This window comes from Haemaphysalis longicornis, unplaced genomic scaffold, assembly GCF_048455015.1.
Source record: "Haemaphysalis longicornis isolate Haplotype H1 unplaced genomic scaffold, Haemaphysalis longicornis Haplotype H1 scaffold_19, whole genome shotgun sequence".
NCBI lineage: Eukaryota > Metazoa > Arthropoda > Arachnida > Ixodida > Ixodidae > Haemaphysalis > Haemaphysalis longicornis.
This window is the reverse complement of record NW_027526288.1, coordinates 965757-991436: the sequence shown is the minus strand read 5'-3', so window position 1 is coordinate 991436 and position 25680 is coordinate 965757. Positions and strand designations below refer to the sequence as shown.

Below are 25680 nucleotides of genomic sequence, written 5' to 3'. Positions count from 1 at the left end.
AGAGAGAGTCCTGACCAATAGTTTTGGAACCACTGCTCCATTGGTATTTGCGTGATGTTTTTGGACGGGTGCAATGTACAGACTTTCAGAGTCAAATAAGAACCCGGTTACAGAAACTTCCCAAAAGCAAGACCTCACACGGCAATGAGGTGACGATGAGCCTGTGGAAACTCACTCAGCTTCGTTAAAGCAACAAGATGCTTTTAACCGAAAAAAAAAAAAAAATGCGAGGAATATTGATAAGCTTTTAAATTTCATGCTCCAGCAACGTATTATGTGCAGAAGTGATGTAACATGTGCCAGCCCTAAAAACATAGTTCTCAGTGTGTTAACTATACATTAGCATTGACGTGATACACTAAAATGGAACTATAGAGGTTCCACTACAATCGCCCAGTTATGTATCTGGGTGGTGGCATGGATAGGCATCTATCTTCAGACTGAACAAATAAAATTCTGTGACGTCCGAGACAAATTGTCAGAAAGTGGCTGAGGATTTGCAGCTGCTTCATCTGTTTTCCTTAAAGGCCAACCTGGGCCAAATTTACAGTGAACGTACACCACGTGCCACCAAACTGACTGGGACATAACTGGTAGCCCCACGAAATGCGTTGTTGATAAGTTATAAACGTTCAAAATTGCTCCGTTGCGGGCGACGCTGCACCTGCCGGCGAAACCTGAAAACAGCTATGAAGCAGAAGTTGCAATGCGGCCGGCCGGGTGCGTTTTCCTTCGGCCAGCCACGAGAACCGGTTCAGCTCCAATGGCCGCTTTTCATTTAGGGCAGCTGCGAGGGGGAAACGTTGCGCGCAGGTACCCTCCGGCGGGCCGGCTCCTTGTGGCTGCTCGGTCGCCAGCTGGGCCCAACTGCAACTTCACTTGTAATGGCCGTGCTCTTCTCACTTTCTGTTTCAAAATCGCCGATTTTTGACAGCCGTTTGTGCCGTAGATACGCGTATTTGAGCTGCATTATTTTGTATCCTAAAGTGCTTTTAGGCAGACTATACGAAAATAAGGTTTGTTTCAAGGGGTTGAAATTTTGAGGGCAGTTGGCCTTTAATATCTCAATTATTCACTTGACGTTTGAGGTGAAATTGGTGTTATTGTTATCTGGACAAAGCCGTCTTTTCGATAAGACAAATTTGTATTTTTGTCTTCATGGCTGGCCCCTTTTAATACAGAAACGGGAGAAGCAATAGGGAAGTTCCCCTTGACGCAGCCCTCAGCACAAACCAACATCATTTGAAGGAAGGGAGGGATAATACAGTGCATGAAAGGCAGGGAGGTTAACCAGGCTACAGCCCGGTTGGCTACCCTACACGTGGGAAGTGGGGAAGGAGGGATTTAAAGAGACAGAAAGAGTATTGAAAAGACAGGAATAGAGCTTGAGGAGCAAGAAAAGAAAAATTAGAGATAACTACAATAACAAAACAATAGGCACTAATAAAGCCTAAACGGAAACGGTAAACTAACCAAACAACAAATGAACAATGGTGCACAGTGTCTCTACAATCGTTCAGACTGGCCTGTGTCCTTTAAGAACCGAAGTAGCGCTTTTGTGGCCTTTTTGGACTGTGATGGGCTACGTCTGTGACACAGAACAGTTTGCGCAGTTAATGGCTGGTTGCCGAGTTTCCGGAAAGCGGTTGACAGGTGCAGCCTCTGCGTTGCAAACCGGACACAGTGACACAAGAGGTGTTCTATTGTCTCGTCCGTGGCGCACACGTCAACATCAATTGAACCCTACTTGCCCTAATATAGGTGGGCCAGGCCATACAAAAAATATTCCCAAGGTTGCTTACCAGGCGTTTCGCTGTCCTCTAGCCGGTTTTTGGTAGCCCCCGACGGGAACCCGGGACAGTTCCCATCAGCAACACCCAAGCGTTCCACGATTCCGCTGACGAAGTCCTTGATATCCTCAGCGCTTTCACTTTCTTCACTCTGAGAAAACAGGGTGCTGTGTGCGGAACCCACCGCGGTTGTGGCGCAACCCGGCTCGGAAGCTTGCCCGCCGCCTTGCACGTTGCAGTCATCTCGGGAAAAATACTCGACGACTTCACCGCGCAAAGCTGTCGACCTGTCTGCATCAGTGTCCTCAGCTTCTTGAAAAGATTCTTCCTCTCCCTTGCAAGCTAGGTCGGATGATGAGAGAGGCGGCATTCGTTCCGCAAGCTCGGAGCTGCCTCGCAAGTCAAGACAGGATGAGTGCTCGGATTTCGGCAAAACTGGAATTGCATGGTCGCAAGTGTCAGCTGCATCCTCCGAACTTTTGTCTCTCGATGCGTGCTCCGGATTTCCACTGCCATCCATTTTGCCGCATATGGTAATGGAAGGTGAACTCAGGCTTGGATGTCGAGACTTGGAGCTCTCCTGCCGACACGAACCACCGTCAGAGCAAGCACTCGAGGACAGAACGTGCGTCGGCGCTTCGCGATTGTTCCTCGCAACGTGTAGTGGAACACGGCTTGTCCCGATTTGACTCCGAGAGGTGTTTCTCGGTGTTTCCCCACGCTGAGATGCCTGTGCAGTGTAGTCCCCAGACAACTGCGATGGCAAAGCCGTATTCATTGAGTCACTGTTACCGTTTGATGCAGGAGCTGCGCTACCAACTGTTTCCCACGCTACGAGTGGAGATGACATTTTCGCTCTTGCAGTGTAATGTTTGTCAGGGACTGACGTTGCGTCATTGGTCGAAGACTCCGACGCGGTGCCCTCTGCAACAGTGCTGCTCTTCCTCTGCCGACGGGAACTACGGCGCCCCAGTTTGCGCTCACGCCACGGCACGTTCTCCGTGGGGAATACCTCTGTCTGTCTAGCCAGCACACAGCTATCAGAGTCGTCCAGTGTCCTCGATTCGCCTTTGCTTACAGTCGAAGCTCGTTTGTCCGGCTCGATCTGCAGACAAGCTTCTGACCTCCCAGGAGAACTTCGTTCCGATGATGTGTTGTCATCAACAGTCAACCGAGACTTCTCCCGTTGACTAGCTGAATCAGGATCTGTAGACAGTCCCTTCGCCTCAGCACACTCAGCCAAACCGAACTGCTCGAAGTTCAACGCAAACATGGAGATGGGAGTTTTGAGTGCACCTTGTATGAGCTTGCTGAAGGCGGAGGCAATGGTCTTCGATTCTCTGCTCATCCTCTTCTTCCAGAAGGGGCTGTACGAGAGCTTCCGCTTCCGGAAGTTGTAGTTTGCATCCTTTGTGTCGGCCGTTATTGTTGTCGGTTCGTAGGATCTTGTCCGTCTCCTTTTTCGCATGGGGGAGTGTGACTCGGAAGGATCTGGTGCCTTGTCAGTGTTGCACTGTTTCTCTGTCATCTTCATGCCTTCTTTCACAGGCTGTTCGTTAATACCACCCTTGTCTTCAGCCATTACCTTTAGAGGGGCATCCTCCACGATCACATCTGGCTCATCTTCGTGAACGAACAATTCTTGCTGAGAATCCCTCGAATCATCGTCACACGGGTTAAAGACTTCAAAGTGCAGTTCATCTTCGGCGACAATGTTCACCTCACATTTTTCAGCATCATGTGTGCTCTTAACGCTGCTCTGTTTCCGGGTATCTTCCTTTGTCCACCTGACGAGTGACAAACCAGTGGACCGCTTCTGTTTGTTCCCGTTTTGGTGTAATGTGCTGTCTGATGTTACACTGCATCGTACCTTCTCCTCTTGTGAAAACCGTGCTTTCACAGCCCCACAACTTGTCTCTGCACTTAATGTCACCTTGTCTTGTTGTGAGAGCCTACCAGCAGCTGTCGAATCCGAATCCTTGACCTCCGCTTGCGAGTCTTGCAACAACATGTCCAGAAAAGAAGCGTTGTTGAGTCGTGACATGCTAAGGGAGGCATTTGTTTGCATCGATACCTCACAAGCATCTGCTTTGGGATTAAAATTGCACTCTGCAACTTTGTTCCCATTCGTATCTTGTGGCGCGTCAGCATAGCTCTTTTTAGGAACTGACAGGTGTGAATTGACCTCGAGGGCATGACTGAAGCTTGCAGTATCACCATTCTCAATCGAAGAATGTGCCACATTGTTAGTGAAAAGTTCTCGTTGAGACCTTGTGCGGCCGGACAGAGCTTCTAACCTTGATGACTTTCTTCGAGGTGAAGCAACGGTCGCAGTAAGTCTACTGGGTCCGTCTGCGGGGGCCGTATCCCGCGCTGTAATTGCAAGCGGCGTGCAAACCGATGAGCTGCTCCGATCTGTCTGCAACCGACGTTCACGGCTGTCAGAGGTCTCTGCCTGGAGAGTAGACTTGGCTTCTTCTCGAGAAAACGACTTTTCCTCTGGCGTCTTCGTCCGTTGCAACTTGGAGTGGCAAACTTCGCTCTCGGGAAGCGTCGTTTCGAGAGGCACCCGAAGCGGCGAGCAAACGTCTGCAGAAGTCGACAGACGTGTCTCGTCGGACCCGATCGATTCATTCTGAAGGCTGTCTTGTCCTTTCTTCAGAGCGGAAAGACGTTTCAGTTTCTGTCCAGGGGGTGAAAGAAAAAAAAACGGCGTGTAGCAGGTCTTACGCTTAATTTCGTGATAACTAAATCGGGACCGCAACACGCGTGTTGACGCATTGGTCCGATCGTAAGAGACGCAAACGCGGGGCAACTGCTGCGAATATGCGATCACGTTGAACATGAAGCGGGCTTACCTGAAGCTTACGCTCTTTCCTGGCAAGTTCCTCGCGAATTCTCGCCAATTTCTCCAGGATCTAAAACGAGGCAGAGGACAAGCGTTCCATATCACAGCGAAATGAGCGCGGTGACAACACAGCCCTGACAAACATTTCCAGGTGAAACAAAAAGTGGCGTCAACCGGGTTACAACCATGACCTACCTCAGATTGTCGATTCGATGAATCCATGGCACGACCCTAACGCAATAAGAGCTGTCATCACACGGTTTAACAAGTCCGGGCGGTTCACACACAAATAGGTCCAGCTTTGTGCAACCAAAGCTCGGCGCGTATCGCCATGTTGTTTCTTGCCTTGCTGCTCCCTCTCGGCCATCGTCTGCAAACCGATGTAGAGATTAAAGCGTGGAATAAAAAGTATTATAACAAGTACGTATTTTAAATATAAATTTAAGGTTGTAAATTTTGAACTAACTAAGATAAAGTTGTGAAAGGTGGTCAAGGTTACGTTTTTTTTTTCGATTTCCGTCACCAGGTACCCCTGGCGGCGGTTGTGTTGGTGTGTTGCTGTCCAGCTCGCTTTTAGAGCCGTTTTGTCCCGACCTCAAAGTGTGGCGGCGGTGTGTGTGTGTGTCTTTTGTTTCTTCGTTTATAAGTTCCTCGGTTTCTGTGGGAAACGAACGCGGCCAAGTTTTATCCTCTTCATGAACAGCTGAGAAACGAATTATGAGGTAAGTGGCCCGAGTTGCACCTCCCTTTATTGCTCGGGAGGCGAGAATTCCTCCGGGGTACCTACCCATCATCCGTCGACAGCGCAGCTGATCGCGCCAGGAGGGCATCGCGTTTTGCTTTTGCATCTGGTTACTTTCGCTTTCAGACTGCGATCGCTGTTGGCGCAATTTCCTACGCTTCGCTCGGGGCGTCCGTTCTTTTCCAGCCTCCGTCAGGTGCGGCCGTCGACCCGCGCGATTAATATTGCGCGTGGCGTTTTTTTCTCTCGCGACGGCGAAACGGAGGTTCGCGCAGTACTGGGAATTTCGGAGTCGTCAGCGGAGACGTTCGCTTCCGCTTTTTTGTCTTTGCAGCGCGCGCCCGCCAGCCGTTCATTGTTTCGGCTAGCGCTCGACGTGCCCCATTCTGATCTGCGATGAAAGCGAATGCACCAATTGTGCTGTTTTACGCGCACTCATCACGTGCCTCGTAGTGCAGTGCAGTGCTGCGCGCGGTCTCTGCAATTTCAAGCCGTTGTGAGGGGGTGGTCCGCATTGCAGCGTTTGTGGCGCTGCGCCTGGAACTCCCCCTCGCTACACCTACGGAGTGTCCGCCGCCGTTGTGTTGTTGTTATCGTTGTCGCTGTTGACAGTTCTGCAGTTGTCTTTGTTGTGTTTTGACGAAAGCCTCTTACTTAATCGCGTTATAGCCTATTCAGGGTCGCATCACGTCGGTTGCTGTGCGCTGGTTTGATCGTAAAAGTGCGCCGAAGGCCAAGGCCAAAATTAGTCGCTTGACTAGAACGTACGGGTAGTAACGCCGCGCCTAGAATTCGTTGCGCGTTTTTGTGTTTCGTTTGGTGTTTTTATTTTCGGTGCGCTTCGCTCTGCCGTAATCATCGACCCGTCAGGTTACCATGTCAGTCGCGCGTCTCGGTCTGGGAGCCGTAATTATGGCTTCTTTGTTTTCTAGTTTTTTTTTTTTCTTTTTTGAAGGTCGCGCGTGACCCCAGATGGCTAGCACCATCTAGAAAATTAGCTTGGTAACGTATTCTCAGGCGGGCGGGCCCTGCATGGGCTCGCGCGCGCGCCGTAATGAAGGCACAAAAATGGAAGCGCGCCCGCAGTGTTACGTGACCTGCGAGATTGTCGCGCCGCGATTGGAAGTTAAGTCTCGGTTTCCCGTATGTATTTACGCGTTGAACAGCGTCCAAGGCTCTTGCTGCTGTTTTTTTTTTTTTTTTTTTAAGTTCGTACGTACGCGTTAAGATTTTTCTTATTTACTGCGGCGCATCCGTCGGATGTCTAGAAGTTTCGATGAGCCTATACCAAGGCAGTGTAGAACACTTGGAATTGCCGCCGCGCGCAAATTTTCTTCATCGTAATTTCTTTGTTTATTATATAGTCGCAACCTAATGATTATTCCCCTCGGGTATTTATCTCAAGGGTAAACCTCACGCTATGCTAACGTTTCGCGGGAATTTCTTCGAGGGAGAGGGGGTCGCTGCCCCTATAGCCTGGAATTTATTAATTTTAAGGAAATGTTTGTTTGTAATAGTGCAATGTATTACAACGACAACAGCAGCACATGTATGTTCTAGTGCTGCGTGCTACGAGTTCGGCTTAATTTCCTAGCAAGGATATATACGTTAAGTACGTCTAGGTTAAACATTTACCTGTAATGTGCCCCTGGCCTAAGGCACCGACCTGTTATGTAATGTCCAAGCCGCATAATGAGCCCCTCAACTTCACCTCCTTGGTGTGCAATAAACTGTGCGGTGGAACTTATCGTGGAGGCATATCGCAGTCCAGAGTCGTATATAGCTGCACGATTACTAGTAAATGTTAGGATAAGGCAAAAAATAAACGGTTATAGTATGTTTGAGACAGTAAAAATTCGTGCACATAGGAGCTTGTACACTCACTAGGATGCCTTTCTTATGAACGTCACAAGAAAATGTCAGGAAAGCTTTAAATGAACAGTGAAATTAATTTTTCCAATCGTTATTTGTTGCAGAATTGTTTGGTTAGAATCGTGCTATCTTTTGTTGAAGCTATGGAGTGGGAGTTCAAAGGTTTAGCTTTATTCTGAAGTTCGCGAGAAGCTACGTAGGTGTTCTCTTTAGCGGGAGCTTCGAAATCTACCTCCAGTGACGTGATGCAAGCTTGCAACGTTGCTTATGGCGGCGTCTTTTTTGTTATCAGCCCATTCGGAAGCTATCGTGGCTCTTGTTTTTGTTTAGGCACAATCCCTACAATGCGACATTAAAAAATAGATGCTTGCACGGAGGTTGCGGGGACAAAAACGGTGCTTTTGGATTTGCTGTTCTCACGACATCAAGAACAGAAAAGGGTTGGGGGGGTCGAAGATGAGCGCCCGGTTGTAGGTCAGCGCTACAAGTGAAACGTAAAAGAAAAACGTCTGATGCAGAAAATTTCTCAAAGCCTGCCTAATGTGCCAGGCTACATGTTGGAACTTTGTGCATTGTTGTTTGCAACAAAAAAGACAGGTGGAGGAGGGTCAGAGGCTGGAAATCTTGTGCATTTGTTTGGGCGGAGTACATATGCATATTGCTTTACCAAAATACTAATACGGGTGATCTAGTTCGCCACTTTCCATGGCCTTTACTACCAAGTGATGAGGACGTAACCAGGGCTATGAAGAATACATTTACTTTTTTTTATTTACTCAGTGAAGGAACTGCAAAACAAGCTAACGGTGCTAGCAAACATTGTGCAGGACGGAGCTAAGGTAAGTGCGAAACGCACGCTAGGCTTCAATTGGGTTTATCCCACAAGAAACAAGGAAACATGCATATATGAAGTCCATGGGACAAGACATAGTAAATGAGGAAGCATACATTAACTGAAACATAATAAACTCCGCATTCATCGCACTTGCCCTTTTTGCCATTTTGCAATAAATCTAGCGCGTGTTTTGTCCTTTGTGTAGCTTAGTTGTCTGTAGTGTTCGCTAGCACCATGAATTCATTAGTTGGCAGCCAACTTTCCTCTTTAATAATTGGCGCTGTACAAGCAAGGATTAAAAAAAACGGGGCAGATTTCTTCTTATTTTAGAGGAATTGGGAATATATATTCCCAATTCCTCCAAAATGAAAAAAGAAAGTAGGAACACTTGTAGCATAATCTCTCTGCAATCCACTCTTCACTGAATTGAGAAGCAGGTCACACGGTGCGATTATTATGATGGAAATGAGAATGCCACAACTTCTGTGCCCACGAATGGGCAGACACATTTTGGGGCCATGCAGACAAAACACAAGTTTGGTTCAATTGAAAGATTACCTCTTCAGAATTGTACTGACACACTTTTAGCGTAAACTTCGCTCAAATAAGCTATATAATTAGGGAAAAAGGGCATGGCCATGCGACCGACTAGCTCATTTCCCACAACAGAACCTATGATATCATATGTGCCAGCTCAGCAATTGGCTGAGGCCGGCAAAAACAAATGCTAATTAGGCAGGGCTTATAGGCTTGCCAAACAAACTATTTGCTCGTAAATTTAGAGCGGATTTTTTTTTATAGCAGTAAGATTAATGGTGGTATAAACAGTGAAAGTTTTGAAAGTATGCGTAAACGTTGAAGTACCGATGCATACTGCTGTTGGTACTGCGCACACTATGCTTGTTTTAGCTGCACAGCACTGTGGTTCTTTCGGGTTGTCTCAAATGACGCTGACCGATTGCATAAGTCTTGCATGACCATATTTGTTGAACGAGCACCACGTTTCACGAAACAATTATTGTCTACATGAACAAAAACAAGCCAGTTACAAATACGGTCAAAAACAAACCAAAGGCAGAAACCGGCAAGCCATGGTATGGTGGCACCATCTAGGTTGACTAACGGTAAACAAGTCTTCGCGGCACACCAAGTTTAGCTTGAAGACCTGTTCTTGTGATGTCATTGCAGACGTCGTGAACCACGGGATTCGGTGGGAGAATCGAAGCCACTTAAATTAATTTCTCAGTGAATAAAGCATCGTTTGCTCCCGGACAAGCTCTGGGGGCACTGTAAAACACAAAATGTTTCAAATGAAACAATCTTGTATTTTCTCAGTGCATGTCCCCTTTAAGGCTACAGGCATGCAGCATGGTATTGTACCATGACGTCCACTTTTCTAATGCGGGTAAGCCTCTGTGGCGAATTAGTTAGCAGCGTGCCCAAACGGGCTGAGGCGTGGTACATCAATGTGAGGTTTGTGAAAACGCAGCACTTGGGTTATGGTACATGAATGTGGGACTTGTGAGAATAGTACACCTGGGTTTTATTTAGCGTAGAAATTGGGGCTTGTTGGTACATAACTTTCAAACATGTAGCGCAGAAGACGAGAGACACAGACAAGTAGACACACACGGCGCTACTGTAGAAATTTGGGCTTGTTGATACATAACTGTGTCTACTAGTCTGTGTCTCTCGTCTTCTGCGCTACATGTTTGAAAGTTATGTACCAACAAGCCCAAATTTCTACAGTAGTGCTGTGTGTGTCTACTTGTCTGTGTCTCTTTCTTCTGCGCTACATGTTTGAAAGCTGGGTTTTTTTATTGTTCGGGGGGCGGGGGGGGGTAATCTTGCAAGCAGTGAAGTCCTAATCAGGAAATATATGTGTTTGGTGAAGCATGGCAGGCTAAAGCAACCTTTAAAAGTAGTAATTGCGGCATTATTGGCCGCTGTTGTGTGAAAATGGAAGTGACTTGTGTGCTCACAAGATGGGTTGTGAAAAAAGATACAGTAGACTCTCGATAAATGAAACTCCAAGGGACCGAAAAAAATTAGTTCTATTTAACAGGAGTTCTGTTTACTGGGAGAGATGTGCAAATTTATGTGCGTGTACACTCTTAAAACTTTTTTATGGAACTCTAAGGACTAGAAGGTGAATATAGCTAGTAGTTTTTTTTAGAAATAAAGAAAACTAAAAGAGGTGTAGACACGGCATACACAAAGGTTATTTGGCAACAATAAGCCAGTGTGTACTAAAAAAATACAGCAATTTTTTGTGTTGCATTCATCACGCTAACACAGCTGACTACTAACAAGACGAGGTTATGAGGCCAACGAGGTTAAAAAAAACAAACGAAACTGCTGGAACTGGAGAAAGCTGATGCTCATTTCAGTGGGTCTGACAAGAAGTTCCATTTTCAGTTCCATTTAAACGGTGACGTGGAAATTTTAGTTCTGATTACTGAAAGTGTTTTTACGTTATCTGAATACAAAACCAATTAACGTACAGGCTACTGTCCCATTTAAGCAGCAATGCCATTTAAGCTATTTCCGTTTGTCGAAATTCCACTGTAGTTAAGCTGCATGTGCAAGCATACTGCAGATGTGCAGAAAGCTTCAGTGACAAGCTGGCCACCTGAAGAAGTGAAATTAATTACACGTTTTTCAGTTATGTCTTTTCAACCACAACGCACAAGGGGAGGTCCCTGCTTCTGGCGCTAGCCAGTCCTGTAAAAATTGCTAAAATCTCGTGATATGCTTGAATGCAGTCAATGACTTTTCCACAAAAAGGTAAAGTCATTGATGCCCATTTGACATCCTGCCGGAACTTCTGGTAATATGCTTTGGAAGTGAGTTTGGTGGATGCCTGCAACGCTTATTCTTTTTTTCTGGTTCTTGCGCACATGTAAACATTCGAGCAGCCGCACGTCCAAACAGCCCCCACATGCCTGGGAAATCCTGCAGCTGTAGATGTCATGCCACCCGCCTGACATTTCCTCTACAATGATGAGATCCCATTTTCCGTAGCACAAGCGAAGTCCCCAGCTATAAGCATCTGGCTGTAGGCTGTATGTGTCGATGTCGAGCTGGCGTGCAACACCTGTCATCCTTGTCTTCAACGCATTGTGCTGAGCTCTGTTCCTTTTGCGTGAACAATGCAGTTGGTATTTCCCAAGCTATCTGCAGACTTATTCACATCCCTCACATAATGAAGGGAACAGTGAAAAATAGTACCCGGTACGTAGACATTCTTCATTCCAATCTTTGACACTCCTGAGCTGACATTAGGGAGTCATAGCAGTGCAGAGAACCGGCCCCAGTACAGTACCCTGTAGGCTACCGGCACAGGCACATACACAGAGACGGAAAATGTGGCTGTGTGCATGAGCAGGTGAACCGGTTTCCGGAGCAGTATCCGGTGCACCTGCTCATGCACACAACAACATTATCTGTCTCTGCGCACGTGCCTGTGCCGGTTGCCTACAGGGCACCGTACTGGGGCCGGTTCTCTGCTCAGCTATGAATCTCAATTAAAAGGGCCATGAAGAATACAACTTTGGTCAGTCTGAACACTGGTGCTAGCCTTTAGTAGATCACTCAGCTGTGTCCCAGCCATAAAAAACGTTTAGCTTAAAAAAAACGCTAGAAATATTGAAAAATTTTCACATTCTACGCTACCGTGATGTGAAATGGGCCAGTACTAAAAACGCTGTTATCTGTGTGTCAACTTCATGTTAGAATTGTACTGATAGGATCCGATGGAACTAGAAGCCCCATGGCAATCTCCGAGTCATGTCTCTTGGTGGTGGCTGAGGTCGGATGCCACTAGTCAGACGAACAAGCTTCTGTGACGTCATAAGAGAAATTTAGGAAAATAACTGGGGAGTTGCCACCGCTTCATTTGTTTCCCTCGATATTTCTGTTGTGTCTTTGCTGTTTGTGACGGAATGGGTATCGTTGTTATCAGGACAAGGCAGACTTTTTAAAGAACCAATCTTTTATTTTGTGTTTGTGGCCCCTTTAAATTATTTTTGTACTTTCATTTTTTTTAATCGTGCTTTCTGTGCTTACCAACCACTAACGCCGAAGCACCGCCCATTGGGAGTCCTCGAGGTACTTGTGAATTGCTGATGTGTTTTGCAAAACACCAGAAGGCATTGCTCATGCCAGCTATGACAGGCCATTGTACGGTTAATAGGTTTTGCCTCGCAGGCATTGTACTTATTGCGTGGGACGGGGGGACAACAACACAAAAGGGACAGGCAAGCGGTTAACGGGAATGTCGTAGACACTTAATTGTTTGTGCTAGCATTGGGGACACACATATGGACTTGCCTGAAACTAGTTGTGATGTAAGAGAAAGTGCTGTGGAAGGGTGCAAAAACATAGCAACACAGCCTAATTCGCTGAATGTGTGTAATGTTGTAGGGAAATTTGGAGGTAGATCTTGCTCATCATGTTTTACAAAGTGTAATGTGGATGGGTGCAGCTGAGGGAGGTGTTCTGTATTAAACTAATTGCCGTATTTGATAATTAACCTAAGTATGAAGTCAATTAAGAGCATCCTATTTCAGCAAAGACAGTCCGGCTTAAATGTCCTGTTCTTGTGAGTGCAAGAAATCAATCCTGTGTTCATTCAGCGACACGTGCGAAATGTTCTCTATGGAACATCTCGCATATTGTTTGGTGGAAAAGGAATAAAAACTACTCATCTCGCTGAATTCTGGTTCCTCTGAATTTGGACATAATGTGCCACTCTTCTTTTTTTTCCCCTTACATACACCCCAATTTACTGATCGGTTTACTGATCTTGGATAGCAGTTGAGCACTAATTGAATTAAACATTTTTCGATTCTCGTGTACTTTTCTTTTAGTTTATTCTGGTCATTTCCGGCTGACACAAATATTCGGAGCATTCGTGGGAGCTCTTGCTAACCTAATGCTGAAGTCAATGCTAGGCCAAGAGAACTGGACCTTTGTTTTTGCATTACAAGTGGGATGTTTGTGGACATTTCCTTTAAAGCGTAAGCCTTAGGTGCCCCTTTAGGCAAAACATCGGCATTGTCGTTGTCATTCTCGAGTACAGAAAGTGGCCTCTTCCGCAAAGATTTAAGTAAAAGAGCGCATTTGAGTTCATCTGGGAATTAAATCGTTGAGCTACAGCCAGCCTAAGCACACTGGCAGTAGTGGGACGAGATATTGCATAGAGTGCTGTCATAGCACACGACAGGTGATTGTGATGGCACGTGAGTTGAACGGGTGCTCGCCAGCTATGGAGAGCACTGATTCTGGCCAAGCTGGGGTGTGTTTGTTGAAACAAGTCTGCCTGTTGAAGCAAGTCTCACTTAAAGGAGCACTGACACCAATTTTCGGCGCTAATATTATTGCACAGTTCGTTTCCTTCACTCAACAGAATACCCTGGCTGAAATATGAGCGGCCTGCGACGCGAAGAACATCGTTCAATGGGATCGCATTTATCGCACCGACGGAGCAGCGCGCGGAGCGGCACTCAGCAAATGGACATCAGCGTGACATCACTCCAGGAGAGGAAAAAGAAGTGACGCGACAGCGCTCGCCAAATACTCGTGACGTCACTTCACGCGCGCGGCTCCACGAGCGGCGAGCGGGCGCAACACTCTCTCAAGCGGGCGCCGGTGCAACACCACCTAGACTTTCTAGTCTAGGTGGTGTTGGCCGGTGACGTCCGCACAAAGCGGTGAGGTCAAACCGGGAGGCTGTCATATGCGCCGTTCGGGATGAAAGCGTGGGAATTTGAAACAAACGATTTTCAGGCCGTTCAATGTAATTAACTATCGCGCGCTGAAGTATTTGAAGTGCTGTTTCAGGTTCGCCAGACCATTAAGCATCGATAAAATCAATAAAAGTGTAACATAAAATTTTAGTGTCTGTGCTCCTTTAAGGATAAAAGAAACCATAACGATAGAGAGATTGAAATGCAGTGTGAAAGTATATATAAGTCCTATATAAGTAAATAAAGTCACCAGGGGGAGCCGTAGTTATGCCTTCACCAGGACAGCTACCCCCTGTAACAGAAAAAAATAAGTATTTTGTGCCTAATAACTATTGTGCCTGCCCTAAGAGCCACGCTAGTATTAATTGAAGGGAATAAAACATTGGTTTTGTAGTTTTTTATTATTATTTTTTGTAAGATGATGCGTCATCACCCCGCTACAAAGGGGATACCACTGTCAATCATTATCATCATCATAACCTTAATTCAAAGCACCTAAGCTGACCTAAATGCTCCGAGGAAAGTCCTCTTTTCAATGCATCAGTAAATAAGGTTGAAGTAGCTAGGCAGCCATGAACACTTTACTCCCTTGACCCTCTTCAGCAGTGAACAAATTCAAAAAGTTTGGTCCTAGTTGAGGATGGAAAATGGGATTTGCTGAGTTCTTTTTTTTTTTTTGCTCGCACTGTTGTTATGTGTTGAAGGCCACGGTGCTTGTTGTATTCAATGCAGCCACTGGCGTGTGCTTCGCAAGTAAGGTAGCGGTAAACAGGGAAAGAAGTACAGCTTTTGGTCGGATGGAATATGCATCGTCCCACATGTGTGGACTTGTTCTCTTGAGCGCGCTGCATTGCAAACTGAAGGTTGTTGCCATTTTCGGAAGCCAGGAAGGAAACGGCGGAAGGTCAAAAGGAAGCGAAGCAACGGGAAGGGAAAAAAAAGAAGAGAGAAAAGATAACAGTGCATGTTCCTGGATGTCTGTGTGACTGCATTTTCTATTGTGCTACTGAAAACACAAGATAGACCTTAGTTTCACTTTTTTTATATATAAAAAATTGCGTAAACAGCAAACTTGTGCGAGCTTAAAAACGGCACGGAGCTTTTTCAAAGTCCTTCGCTAGTTTTCCGTGGGTATCGTACAGCTATCTCTGTCCATTTGTGTTATCAGCAGTACTGATGTTGTGTACGATAGAAGGTTAGCAGGTTTTTGATCACGAAGAAGTCATTTTCTGCTGGGAAGCGCGATTCTTTGAGCAACTGCATGTAAAGTTGGAATAGGTTGCGAAAACACGTGAAGCACAAACCTTCATTGTTTAATTTATGCATTTAAACAACATCTACCAATAAAGAACGATGCAAAAGGTATATTTTTCTCTAAATTTTGCTTCAAATAGCATGTAATCTGCTATCGCGGTTCTGCATCAATAAACTATGTGGTTCAGTGATTTGGGACGGAAACCCGTCTTGCGTTTCCACTGTATACATGGTTATTAGTTAAGGCGTGTGGAACTTGTATAGCCCTCTGAAAAAATTTGCGGCCGTCTCTTTACGCAGCTGGGAAAGAACGGAAGACATACGTACTGGGAACGTTTTGTTTTAGAAAAGCTGCGTGTGGAGGTATCATGAAAAAAAAAAAAAAAACCGCTTTGGAGAAGGCAGCACATGTGTTGAGCCAAAGCAGCTGCCATTTTCGTATCAAAGCTATTCAGGAAAGAAATAGGCCAAAATTTGAAAAGAGCAAAACACAGCGGAAGTTGAAGGGGATAGGTGCTGCGCGATGAGTGATTCTAGTCCGAGCTCATTGTTATAAATAGGCCCTCAAAGACCTTATAACAGTAGTGAGACCTAGTTGTTCACCTGCATGCATGCCGTGTACTTGTTGCTGCATTGTTATAATGTGTTTTTTTTTTTTCGTGTGAGTGGGCACGTCCATTTAGATCCCCCCGCACTACTATCTATGATCAGTAATGCCAGCTCTGTAAGTGGGCAAAGTACTGCATGCATTCTGATGCAGCTCATTTGGGGTTGCATTGGGATTCAAATGCAAAAGTGGAATTTTAGGTTTGTTGTTGACCACTGGGAACATTACACAGGAGTTGTTTAGTAGGTATTCTGTTTGCAATCCTGCTGTTCTGCACGCAGGGTCCACTTCAATTTTGCTGGTATAATGCCCTTGTAATTACATTTTATTTATTTTTTTTCTTTTTTAAGACGGGCAGGTAGATGCTTTCACTGTCGGTGCAGCGTTATGGTCAAGTTGGTGACAAGTTGGTAGCTGGCTTGCGACTTAAAAGTTAAAACTGAATATGGAGATGCTTGCCTCTGCGCTGTTTTAAGAAATTCCCAGGTTGCATTGGTGAGGTGCTCTAGCTACTGCGAACAGGCTTTAGCACACTACATCTGACACTCTCAAGCTGCACTCGCATTCGTGAAGACGACATACAACTTTGTTCTGTTTTAAAGAACAAGGCTTTGGTAGTCCACTCAGCTCCATTTGAGCCTCGAAAGACATGCTTTTCATTGAAAAAAAAGCGCAAGAAATGCTGAACCGCTTTCAGATTTTGCGCCATAGTTACGTAATATGGGCAGGAGGGACGTGTTATGGAGCGGCGCTGAAAACAGTTTGATCAGTTTTTTAACTGCACACTAGCATTCAAGTAATGCGATCAAATGGACCTAGAGGCCCCACTACAATCTCCCATGTTGTTTCTTGGCAGTGGCTCAAGTCGGTGGCCACCAGTTGCAAATACGAGATTCTGTGAAAGTGGCTAGATACACTTAGTTACAACTCAAGAATGGCACCACCTCATGTAGTGTACCACTTGCCAAAGCGCTGGACCCGTGACGTCAGTGCGCGCGCGTTTTGAAAGGGGTTCGCTATGAATGCGTGATATCGTCTGCCTTGTCTCACGCAGTTTTTTTGTCGTCACTGGAGTCGTTCATAAGCATAATAAGTCCAAAAAATCACGGGAACGGCTCACGCCATGTTCGAAATATCCCCAGTAACGCCCTACTTGTGCTGCGCGGAGAAACATCCGGCTACGGGGATAAGGCACAGCGGCAACTTCCGGTGCCGTTCTTAAATTAAGTTGTCACCGAGCATAGTCGCTATTGCTTCATCTGTTAATTAACAGATGAAGCAATGGAAATGATTTCCAGTCCCGGCTGTGTTATGAAACAGTCTTCCAGCCTGAAATCGTTTCCAGCCTGGACTGGAGCTGGCACCACTGGCTGGAAATCAAAATTTCCAGGCTTGTCTCCAGCCAGAAATGTCACGTCTGCTGGCTGGAAATCGCACCATTCCCAGCAAGAAAAATGCCACTTCTAACTGGAAATCACCCTTTTCTTTCTGGAAATACTATTATTTCCAGCCAGAATGGCGTAGCTTACCAGCTGGAAATTGCTTTATTCTTGCTGGATCTACAACGCTTTCTGGCTGGAAATTGATTGTTTTCTTGCTGGATTGTGCACCACCTTCCAGCGAGAAATCACTACTTTCATGCTAGATTCTTCTCCATTCCCAGCCAGAAATCACTTTTTTTGCAGTCAGCACACATACCAAATTTAATTTTTATGAACAGCATTCTGGCCTGAAGTCCTTTGTAGCAGACACCAAAGCACTTTCAGCATATCCGAATAAAAGAACTCTTCTAAGTGGGCTTTTGTGCCCCGAAGCAGTAACACAGAGGCCAGATTAAAATTTTAAAACTATATTGTCGTTCCGTATATTACATATTTTCAGCCTTGTCACTTGTGTACCCAGACCATCCGCAGGGGCCGGAATCTCCACCTTCTTTGGGTAAATGGTTCTCCAAGTGATTCAGGTTGCCTATGAAAAATAAAGCATCATGAGAAACCGCGATGTCAAGTGATTTTGTGAGCTTTGCACAACTGCCAATCAAACCATTTCCATGTTTTTATGTGCTTACCAGAGTTCTCGATTCCACTTTTTGGTCCTTCCACCCGTAGTCTTCTGGTTTGCAAGCCTCGTGCACCACATTCTGCAACATAGACGTTCCCTCACAGATACTAGAAAAAACAGAAGAAAAAGCGATTTATTATAGATTGGTTTACCTCGTAACATAATATCACATATGACTGTCTGCTGCACTTAAATTGTTGACGGCGTCGCACCGCTCACGTTTTACTAAAATACACGCCGACGTCTGAAACGCACTAAGACCTTCGACAGCTACTCTCTCACTGTACACAGGCCACCGGAATATAATAACCAATGACCCAGTCGAACTTTAGCGAGGCCCAATGCAGTGTTTTTACGGGAGCGCCACACACGGTGCTAAGTCGCTGCAACGATCAAGACTGCGTTGGGGCTATAAGCGTGCACTCATTTTGATTCCGCTTCCCACACTGAAGAAATCTACAAGCTCATAGATTTGAGCAAATCAATAATTATGTGCACTTACCTATATGGTAGTATCAGTGTTGAACGATACGCAGTCCATTGTTGCACCACATCGTTTTCTGGGCATTTCACTTTGTTATCGACAAGCGACGCGAATAACGCGAGAGCGATCCTGTCAACGTCTTCCACGAACAGCACAAGCTCGTACAAAACCGCTGTAGAGAAAAGAATTGACTACACTGTCAAAAGTTTAGCCCAAAAGAGGACGTAAAACACGCTGCAGCCAAGTGCGGACCTCTGCACGTACGCCAACATGGAGCGGTCGAACACGTTTTAGGTGTGTGAAATGGCGCCGGGCACAGGCGCGTGAAAATGTAGTCCGTGCACAATTAAAACAATTTTGAAGAGGTTGTTGCTTTTTAGTTTGGGATCGCTTATTGTTGAAGTGTTTTACTTACGTATTAAAGCGGTTAGCACACTTGTTTATGTTGTTATGCATTTTAAAAGCTATAAGTGCTACAACGTTCATTTCCAGGAGCACCTCCGGCTGGGGCTGGAAATATCTTTCCCAGCCAGAATTAGGAATTCCGCCTCCAGCTGGAAACCTTTCCGGCCGGGTCACACATTTCCCGAGAGAAAAAAATTGTGTTCTGGCTGAAAATCAATATTTCTCGCTGGGAAGGTTACGTTTCCAGCGCGAAGTTGATATTCACAGCTGGCACTGGAAAATTATGCTAGAAATATGGCTGGAAATCCTCATTTCCAGCAAGACTATGCAGTCCATTTTCATCTGGGTTTTCTTTAATATTTCGATTACCTGTTTGAGGCTGGTGGTTAAATTGGTAGTAATGCTGTAATGCGCTAATGCTGTTAATGCGCATTACAGCCTTTTTAATAAACCAATACGTCTTTGTGGCCCCTTTAACCTGGAGCTTGTATGCATTCCACCTTGGGCATTGTTCCAATTGGGCATTGTTCCAGTTGACCAAGCTAGGGCTTGTTACGAAAGGAGCAACACGGCTCAAATTGACTGCATGCTTAAGCACCTCTCTGACCAACTGAGGGTGCCAATGCCGTCACGCCGGACTATGCTTTTAGGCCTATGTATGCTGCGTAAATTCCCGCTGCCTTTCCAAACACATGGTGTGTCAAGTAACAGCTGGTGGGCTCAGGAAGTTCGTAGCTGCCATGTGGATCAGAACAGACTTTGTCGGTACCTTTATTTCAGCAATGTGGGTTTTCTGCTTGACAGCTGGCTGGCATTGCAAGTGGCATTTATTGAGTGCTTGCCACTTTTTGCGAAGGTTTTCATGGACTGTTGCAGTGCGTTTTTTTTTGTGCCTATACACCTACCTGTTTTGACAGAAATGCACAGCAGAATGATTTTTTTTTTCTAAGCGAACAGGGCAACAGAGGAATAGAAAAAGGGGTAGTAATATCTGCAGGGTTGAATTGCTTGCAAGAGAGGGAGAGAGAGAGGCTTTATCCCAGGCGAAAAAAACAATGGGAGGACCATTTGGACCTGCCGAAAACACAATTGGTTCAAATGGAACCATTTGAAAATGCAAATGGTTCCATTTGGCCCAATCGTGTTTTCGACAATTGTTTTTTTCGCCTGGGATTGGAGGCTAGGCAGGCTCCAGGCCTGATAAGGAAAATGGGTAGAAGGATGGTGTAAGAGGAAGTGGGCTGAGGAAATTTATTTCAGCCAGGAAAAAAGCGTGGGAATCCAACTCTCCCTGTCCAAAACACCATTGAACTAATTGGAACCAATTGCATTTCCAAATGGTCCAATGGTGTTTTGGACAGGTTCCAATGTTTTTTTTTCTTTTTCAAAGTTACGAGAAATTAATTACCACCCCTCAGCTGCGCTCTGGCTGCTGAAGCGTGCAAATTAACACTGGAGCGGATTCTTAGCACTTTCTTCGAGTTCTCTTTGCATCTTGTTGCGCTGAGGATGTGGAACACCAAGATCGTGCATTTCTTATCTTTCAACAAAGAACCCAATTTGAGCTTGAGCTGCACATAGTATTACGTCTTGTGGTTAGAGAAATAGCAAAGCAATGTATAGCAGCTAGTTTTTTAATAGCGCATGTGTTGCAACAGAAAGTTGCAGTGTCAGCTCGTCCCATCTCTGTGTGGAAAAACGCTTTGGCAGTGCCTGGTCGACATGAAACCAAGCGAGACACGCGCGCACGTTACCGTCTCTCGCATACGTCCCCAGCGCTGCCTGTTGCAATTCCGCACACAGGCTCTCGCATCCTGCAACAACGCGGTTATCTTTATTGCGTCCCCTCCAACTGTCATAACGTGAATCAGCAACTATCCACTCGGTCTCTCTCAGTGTTCACATGAAACGGGCGTGACAACTCGGAAGGCCAGCCGGCCAGCCACCGTAAAGCCGTAAACGGTACACCGTGTGCGGTTTACTCATTCCTTTTTAGTTGCCATTAGAATGTTCAGCTTTAGAAGTGGCTCCTCTCGTGGCCTTCGTTGTCTATGTCAATAGTTCATGTGCCCAATTGTTTTTTAGGTAAACTTTGTGAAACTTGTTAGTCTTGCTGTTTTCCCCCCACTGATTTCAAATATGCCATTATTTTTTAAGTTGGTCAATTAGTTCCCAAGATAATTAGATTTAGCCATTTTTGGTCAAACAATGGACAAAAAAGTGTTGGTCATAGAACTGTAATCTTTACATTTTCCAATACTGGGGAGTGCAGTAAGACAATCAGGTTTTTGATGCACCGCTTAGGACTAATTTTACTGCACATTAAACTTTCGTATTTGAAATGGGCATCCGAAACGGTTCCTTGCCACTGTGCCACCAAAGTTTATTGAGCTGTAAAATTATTTCCAAGCGATGCATCAAAAAATTGCTTTGATTATTGCGTTCACCAGGGTTCATAGTATAGGAAAATATAAAGATTACAGTTTTATGACCAACACCCTGTTGTCTATTGTTTGACCAAAAATGTCTAATTCTAGTAGATTATCTTGGGAACTAAATGACCAACTGAAAAAAATAATGGCATATTTGAAATCAGCGGAAAAAAAAAACAGCTAGTCTAACAAGTTTCACAAAGTTTATCTGAAAATTGGAAAGTTTTTTTAAGATCACTGGTCCCCCCTTTAAGCTTTCTGCTGTGTGTCCGTGCATTCGGCAGCTCGGTGTGTGCAGCTGCTCCCACGTCGTTAGTGCAGAGAACGCTTTCAGTGGAGCCTGCAGATAAGGGCGTATTATCGTTTGCTGGCAGGCGTTCTTTGTTTGGGAAAGGAGGTCAACTGTGCGGCTAACGGCGTATTTGGAAATGGGCGATGAAGTCCTCGTAAAGAACGTCGGCTGGGACCGTGTCTTGTGGTTGCCTTACTTCCAGATGTCAGTGTAGCCGATTGACACAAAACCATTGGTCGTGCACAACACATTCGAACCTTGTTGTAATGAAATCGCACATAAAGTGTAAAGTAAGCACCTAAATTGTTGCAGCAGGCACTTGCCATCCTACTGGGCACAATAAAAAAAACTAAAGAGCGCCGTTTTGATTCCTGCACCACACTATAAATGTATACCGTATTCTCACACATATAACGTGCCCCTGTATATGCTATGGAGAACAAAAAAAAATTACACCATCTTCCCGTAGGGGAACCCTGAGTAGTATTGGCCTCTAGCCACCATAGTAGTATGTGAAGCAGCCATGGGGTCGACTGAAGTTCCCATTAGTTTTCAGTTCGTCGTTTCCGGTGACGTTCAGCTTCGCGTGCCTTCGTTGTAACTATTTCTTTTATTAATAGTGGACTGCCCTGACGTCAGACCAAACGCTGACGGGGCTGAAGAGGCGCGCATGCGCAGTAGAGTGCGGACGGCGGACAACGACAACTAGGGAGGGAGGCACACAGCCCCGAGCATGAGATGCTTCGCATCTAAAAACCTTCCGGTCAAGGGGAAGATTTTTTATAGAGGCTCTGGTCCTGCACTCTAGATACTGTGTTTTGCTACATGGTGACGTTGTAGCCTAAAATTAAGTTGCATTTCAATTCAGCGCGACTATCCAAGTTTTTAATTTTGTTTGTTGCATTCAATAATTTGCTTTATCAGTGTTTGTTATAACAATCGAGGTCCGACTGTGTTGGAACTTGGAGAGGAAAAAAAATCTGCGGTTATTACGTAGCTCGGGAGGGATGAACTTGTGTGTGGGCTGTTCAAGGTGCTCACTCAAGCTTGCACACAAGTTGCTTCTCAAACCTGTTTGTGCAGATTCTCCAGCATACTGTATCTCGAAAGTTTAGGTAACTTCACATGCGCAGTTCACAGGTTGGAGAGACATATGAAGCGTTACTGCGCAGCATGCAAATGCCCACCTATTTGAACAGCTTTACTCAGGTAGGTGAAGGTTTGTCACACGTCTATGTGAGGAATTTGTTGTGCACAGATGAGGCTGTCTTTCATTTTCATTGCATTTCACCAATGGACCTTTTTCCAGTACCGGTCCTCCTAGCGGCCGCCACGGCGAACTAAAAATGGCAGTAAAGCACGCCCCCCAAAAAAGTCGTGCTTTCGAGAACTCTGCGCAAGATACCTTGGTCCTGCAGTTTCTCCCGCACCCACCCATCACCCGTACCACTCATATGAATGTCACAGTAGCAGGCGCACGTTCCCGTGACTAATCTGCAGGGTCGACCCCACCACGAGCTGTCGAAAGAGAAAAAATAAAAACTTGCAGCGCTAGAAGGCATAGCTGGCCCCTCTTTTGTTTATCTTGCCCTGGCAGAATGGCGGACCGGCAGCCCGCGCGTGCGCAGATCGCTGCTGGAAAAAAAAAAAAAAGAGAAAAGGTCCACTCAAATCAGGTGTAGATAATTTGAGATGGCCCAACACGGTTCGGCCGAAGCTAACACCACGGCCGCTGGCTGGATGAAAGCTTGCGCTCTCATCCAGCGGCCGTGCTAACTCTCTCTCTCTCTGCAACTACCCGCCGAAAAAGGTGCAGAGAATATCATGCGCTCGACTTAGGGCAATCATGTATACAACGTACGCCGTTGTTCCGAGCTCGGGCGGCATGGTTTAAATCCCCCGTGGCCGTGAACTAGGCGACGGCACGTGCGGCAGCCCAGTGATGCATGAAGGTGTCAAGGGCTTCTCCTTCAGATTATACAGGCACTGCTTGTAAAGTGGTGGCTCGCTGCGTGTTGGCGATATGCACTCATTATCATGGAGGCCAAGGGCATCAACACTGTTTTTGTTGCCATTTAAGAATGTCCTACATCTAACAGAACAGTGCAGATTGTAAGGGCATGTCGTGAGTTTTTGTGGGCAGTTAAAACATACTCGGGGGGGGGGGGGGAGTGTACAAATGTTTTGTGCGTTTGCTTGACATTTTTTTAGCAGAATTCCCCCCCCCCTACTTGCGGCAGGAAAGTAATAAATCGGAGATTAACCTCTACACGCGATTTTTATGGCCTTTAGCTTTGAAGATTGGCATTAAAGGCGGAATATATAACACTCGTAAAATTTTGATATGGGGTTCTTTCTGTGTGCGCGAGATTTTTATTTTGCTTCATTTTTATCTTTATGGCTATCTGCTTTTATTCCTCGAACATATCTCAAGCTGTAACCCACGGCGATTTTTTTAGACATACACAGCTAATCTACGCTTCCGCTAAGACTGCAAGGATTGCAAGAGTTGAACCGCGAACCGTTCGCAGGTCTTGAGTAAAAGAGTACGCTTTGCCACGTCCTCCTGTATAAAAGGCGTTATACAGAGGCTATGGCTTTGCTGTCGCTTTGATGTCTGCTCAAACAGCGAAATCGCCACACACCGTCGGCTGCTGTGAATGTGCAGCTGCAGCTTTTTTCTCTTTTTGTTTCAGAGTGGGTGTCTTTCCTTGAATGTTGCAAGCACTCATACTGAGTTGTTTTTTCACCTAAACCTAAGCCAACCTGTCGTTTGAACAGTATATTTCCTCTCAATAGGCAGGCATGTGGAAGTAATGAGCTCTGTTTTGGGACAAACCAAATCTTGTACTGCCTGGGACAAGCAAAAATATCAATGCGAGTTCGTAAACGGGAATATTCCTCCTATAAAGTATTCTAATGAAATGCTTTTAAAGGGGCACTGACACAAAAATTTTGCATCTTGTTTTTTTTGTTGCGATAAGTAGATAGTGACCTACTTATAACCTGTAGAAACCTCATTTGCCTCAGCGTGCGACGGTTGTTTAATTAGAGGCATTTTAAATCCGGCCAGTCGCAGTTTCGGTTTCAGCGAGTGCCGCGAAACGATGGATTTTGTGGATTTTGTGTGAACAAAGCTGACTACGTGACCGTCGGAGGGATATCACAGAGCAGAGCCGCCGTAGCACTGTCGAATCCGCATCGACGGCAGTTTCTGCGAATGCCCCCACGTACTGATCTCGTGAGACGCTTAATTAAAAAGCGACCGTGGATGTTACGCAGGCGCTGCGAGTGCAAATGCTACCGCGGCTAAAGAACGACGCGCGACGCTCGAGACGGTGGTTGGCAAGACGCGCGCTGGGAGCAGCCGGCCGGTCTGCCTACAGGTCCGCCTACAGATGTGTTCGGCTTAGCACTGCGGCGGATATTTGAGTGCCGCTCTCGTAAGCGGTGCAGATGACAATTTTTAATGCAACCGGCCATCGCATCATTAACTCCTTTCTCATGTAAGCCACCATGGTCGGGACTTGGGGACAATTTCGTGCAGCGGTAACAAGCTATCACTCGAGCTACCTGCGCCGGCCTGGGCCACTTCGCGGCCGTGGCCGCCGCCTGCACAGCGACCGTGCGGCTCACTCAGTGGGCTTTTCGTGCCTCCGGCGCGTTTTCGCATCCAGTGGTAATAAACAGTAATAGAAACAGAGTGCCTGGAATCGCTGTAGAACTTTGGTCGCGGCCCGCTGCCCGATGAGCCGACGAAATCACGGCTCCTCCGCCGCCAACGATCGGGTCGTTCGTTCTCGAGAGCAGAAGCTCCGCCCTCCGGCCCTCCGATTGGATCGGCGAGCCGGCGAAAAACGCCGCAAGTGCGGAAGCGGCAAACACAAACTCGTGACGTGTTTGGACGTTGTTTATTTACACAATATCCTCGGGATGTCGATTGCGCGTGGTCCTCTGCTGGCTGCTCGGTTGCGTTTCGCACACTTTAAAATTGATTTTAAATATGTTCTAGGCTGTATTCGCCGCTGATATTTTGCAGATGATGTATATGTGTTCCCACCAATCTATCTCCGAAGTTATTTCGCCTTCAAAATTTTGTCAGTGCCCATTTAAGGGCGGAGATTCTACGGCCTTGGTCCACTGTTATTCCTGAGCCACGCCATCAATTGAGCTCTGTTGCTGGAAGCCGCTTCATTCCTTTCACTCTGCCTCAATTGCAGCGCGGCCTATTTACGCCGATTTTCAATTGGCTATCAAATAGACCTAAAATTTCAGTTTAAGGGGAAGTGCTGCGCTGTATGGTGCTTA

General features: G+C 46.0%; 2 protein-coding genes across 2 annotated transcripts in view; one reads left to right on the top strand and one right to left on the bottom strand.

Moving 5' to 3' along the window:
- Positions 1 to 4895, bottom strand: part of LOC144166805 (uncharacterized) — a 51278-nt gene extending 46383 nt beyond the window's left edge. Inside the window, exons 1-3 of the mRNA XM_077696297.1 lie at positions 4834 to 4895; positions 4649 to 4708; positions 1803 to 4473 (exon numbers count right to left, since the gene is read on the bottom strand). Coding sequence (XP_077552423.1) covers positions 1803 to 4473; positions 4649 to 4708; positions 4834 to 4860 — 2758 coding nt within the window. The 5' untranslated portion in view covers positions 4861 to 4895. The remainder of the gene's footprint in view (positions 1 to 1802; positions 4474 to 4648; positions 4709 to 4833) is intronic.
- A 296-nt stretch (positions 4896 to 5191) lies between these two features.
- The window catches only part of LOC144166766 (monocarboxylate transporter 12-like), a 55512-nt gene continuing 35023 nt past the window's right edge, over positions 5192 to 25680 (top strand). The window contains exon 1 of the mRNA XM_077696252.1: positions 5192 to 5360. The gene's annotated coding sequence lies outside the window, so the exon portion shown is untranslated. The remainder of the gene's footprint in view (positions 5361 to 25680) is intronic.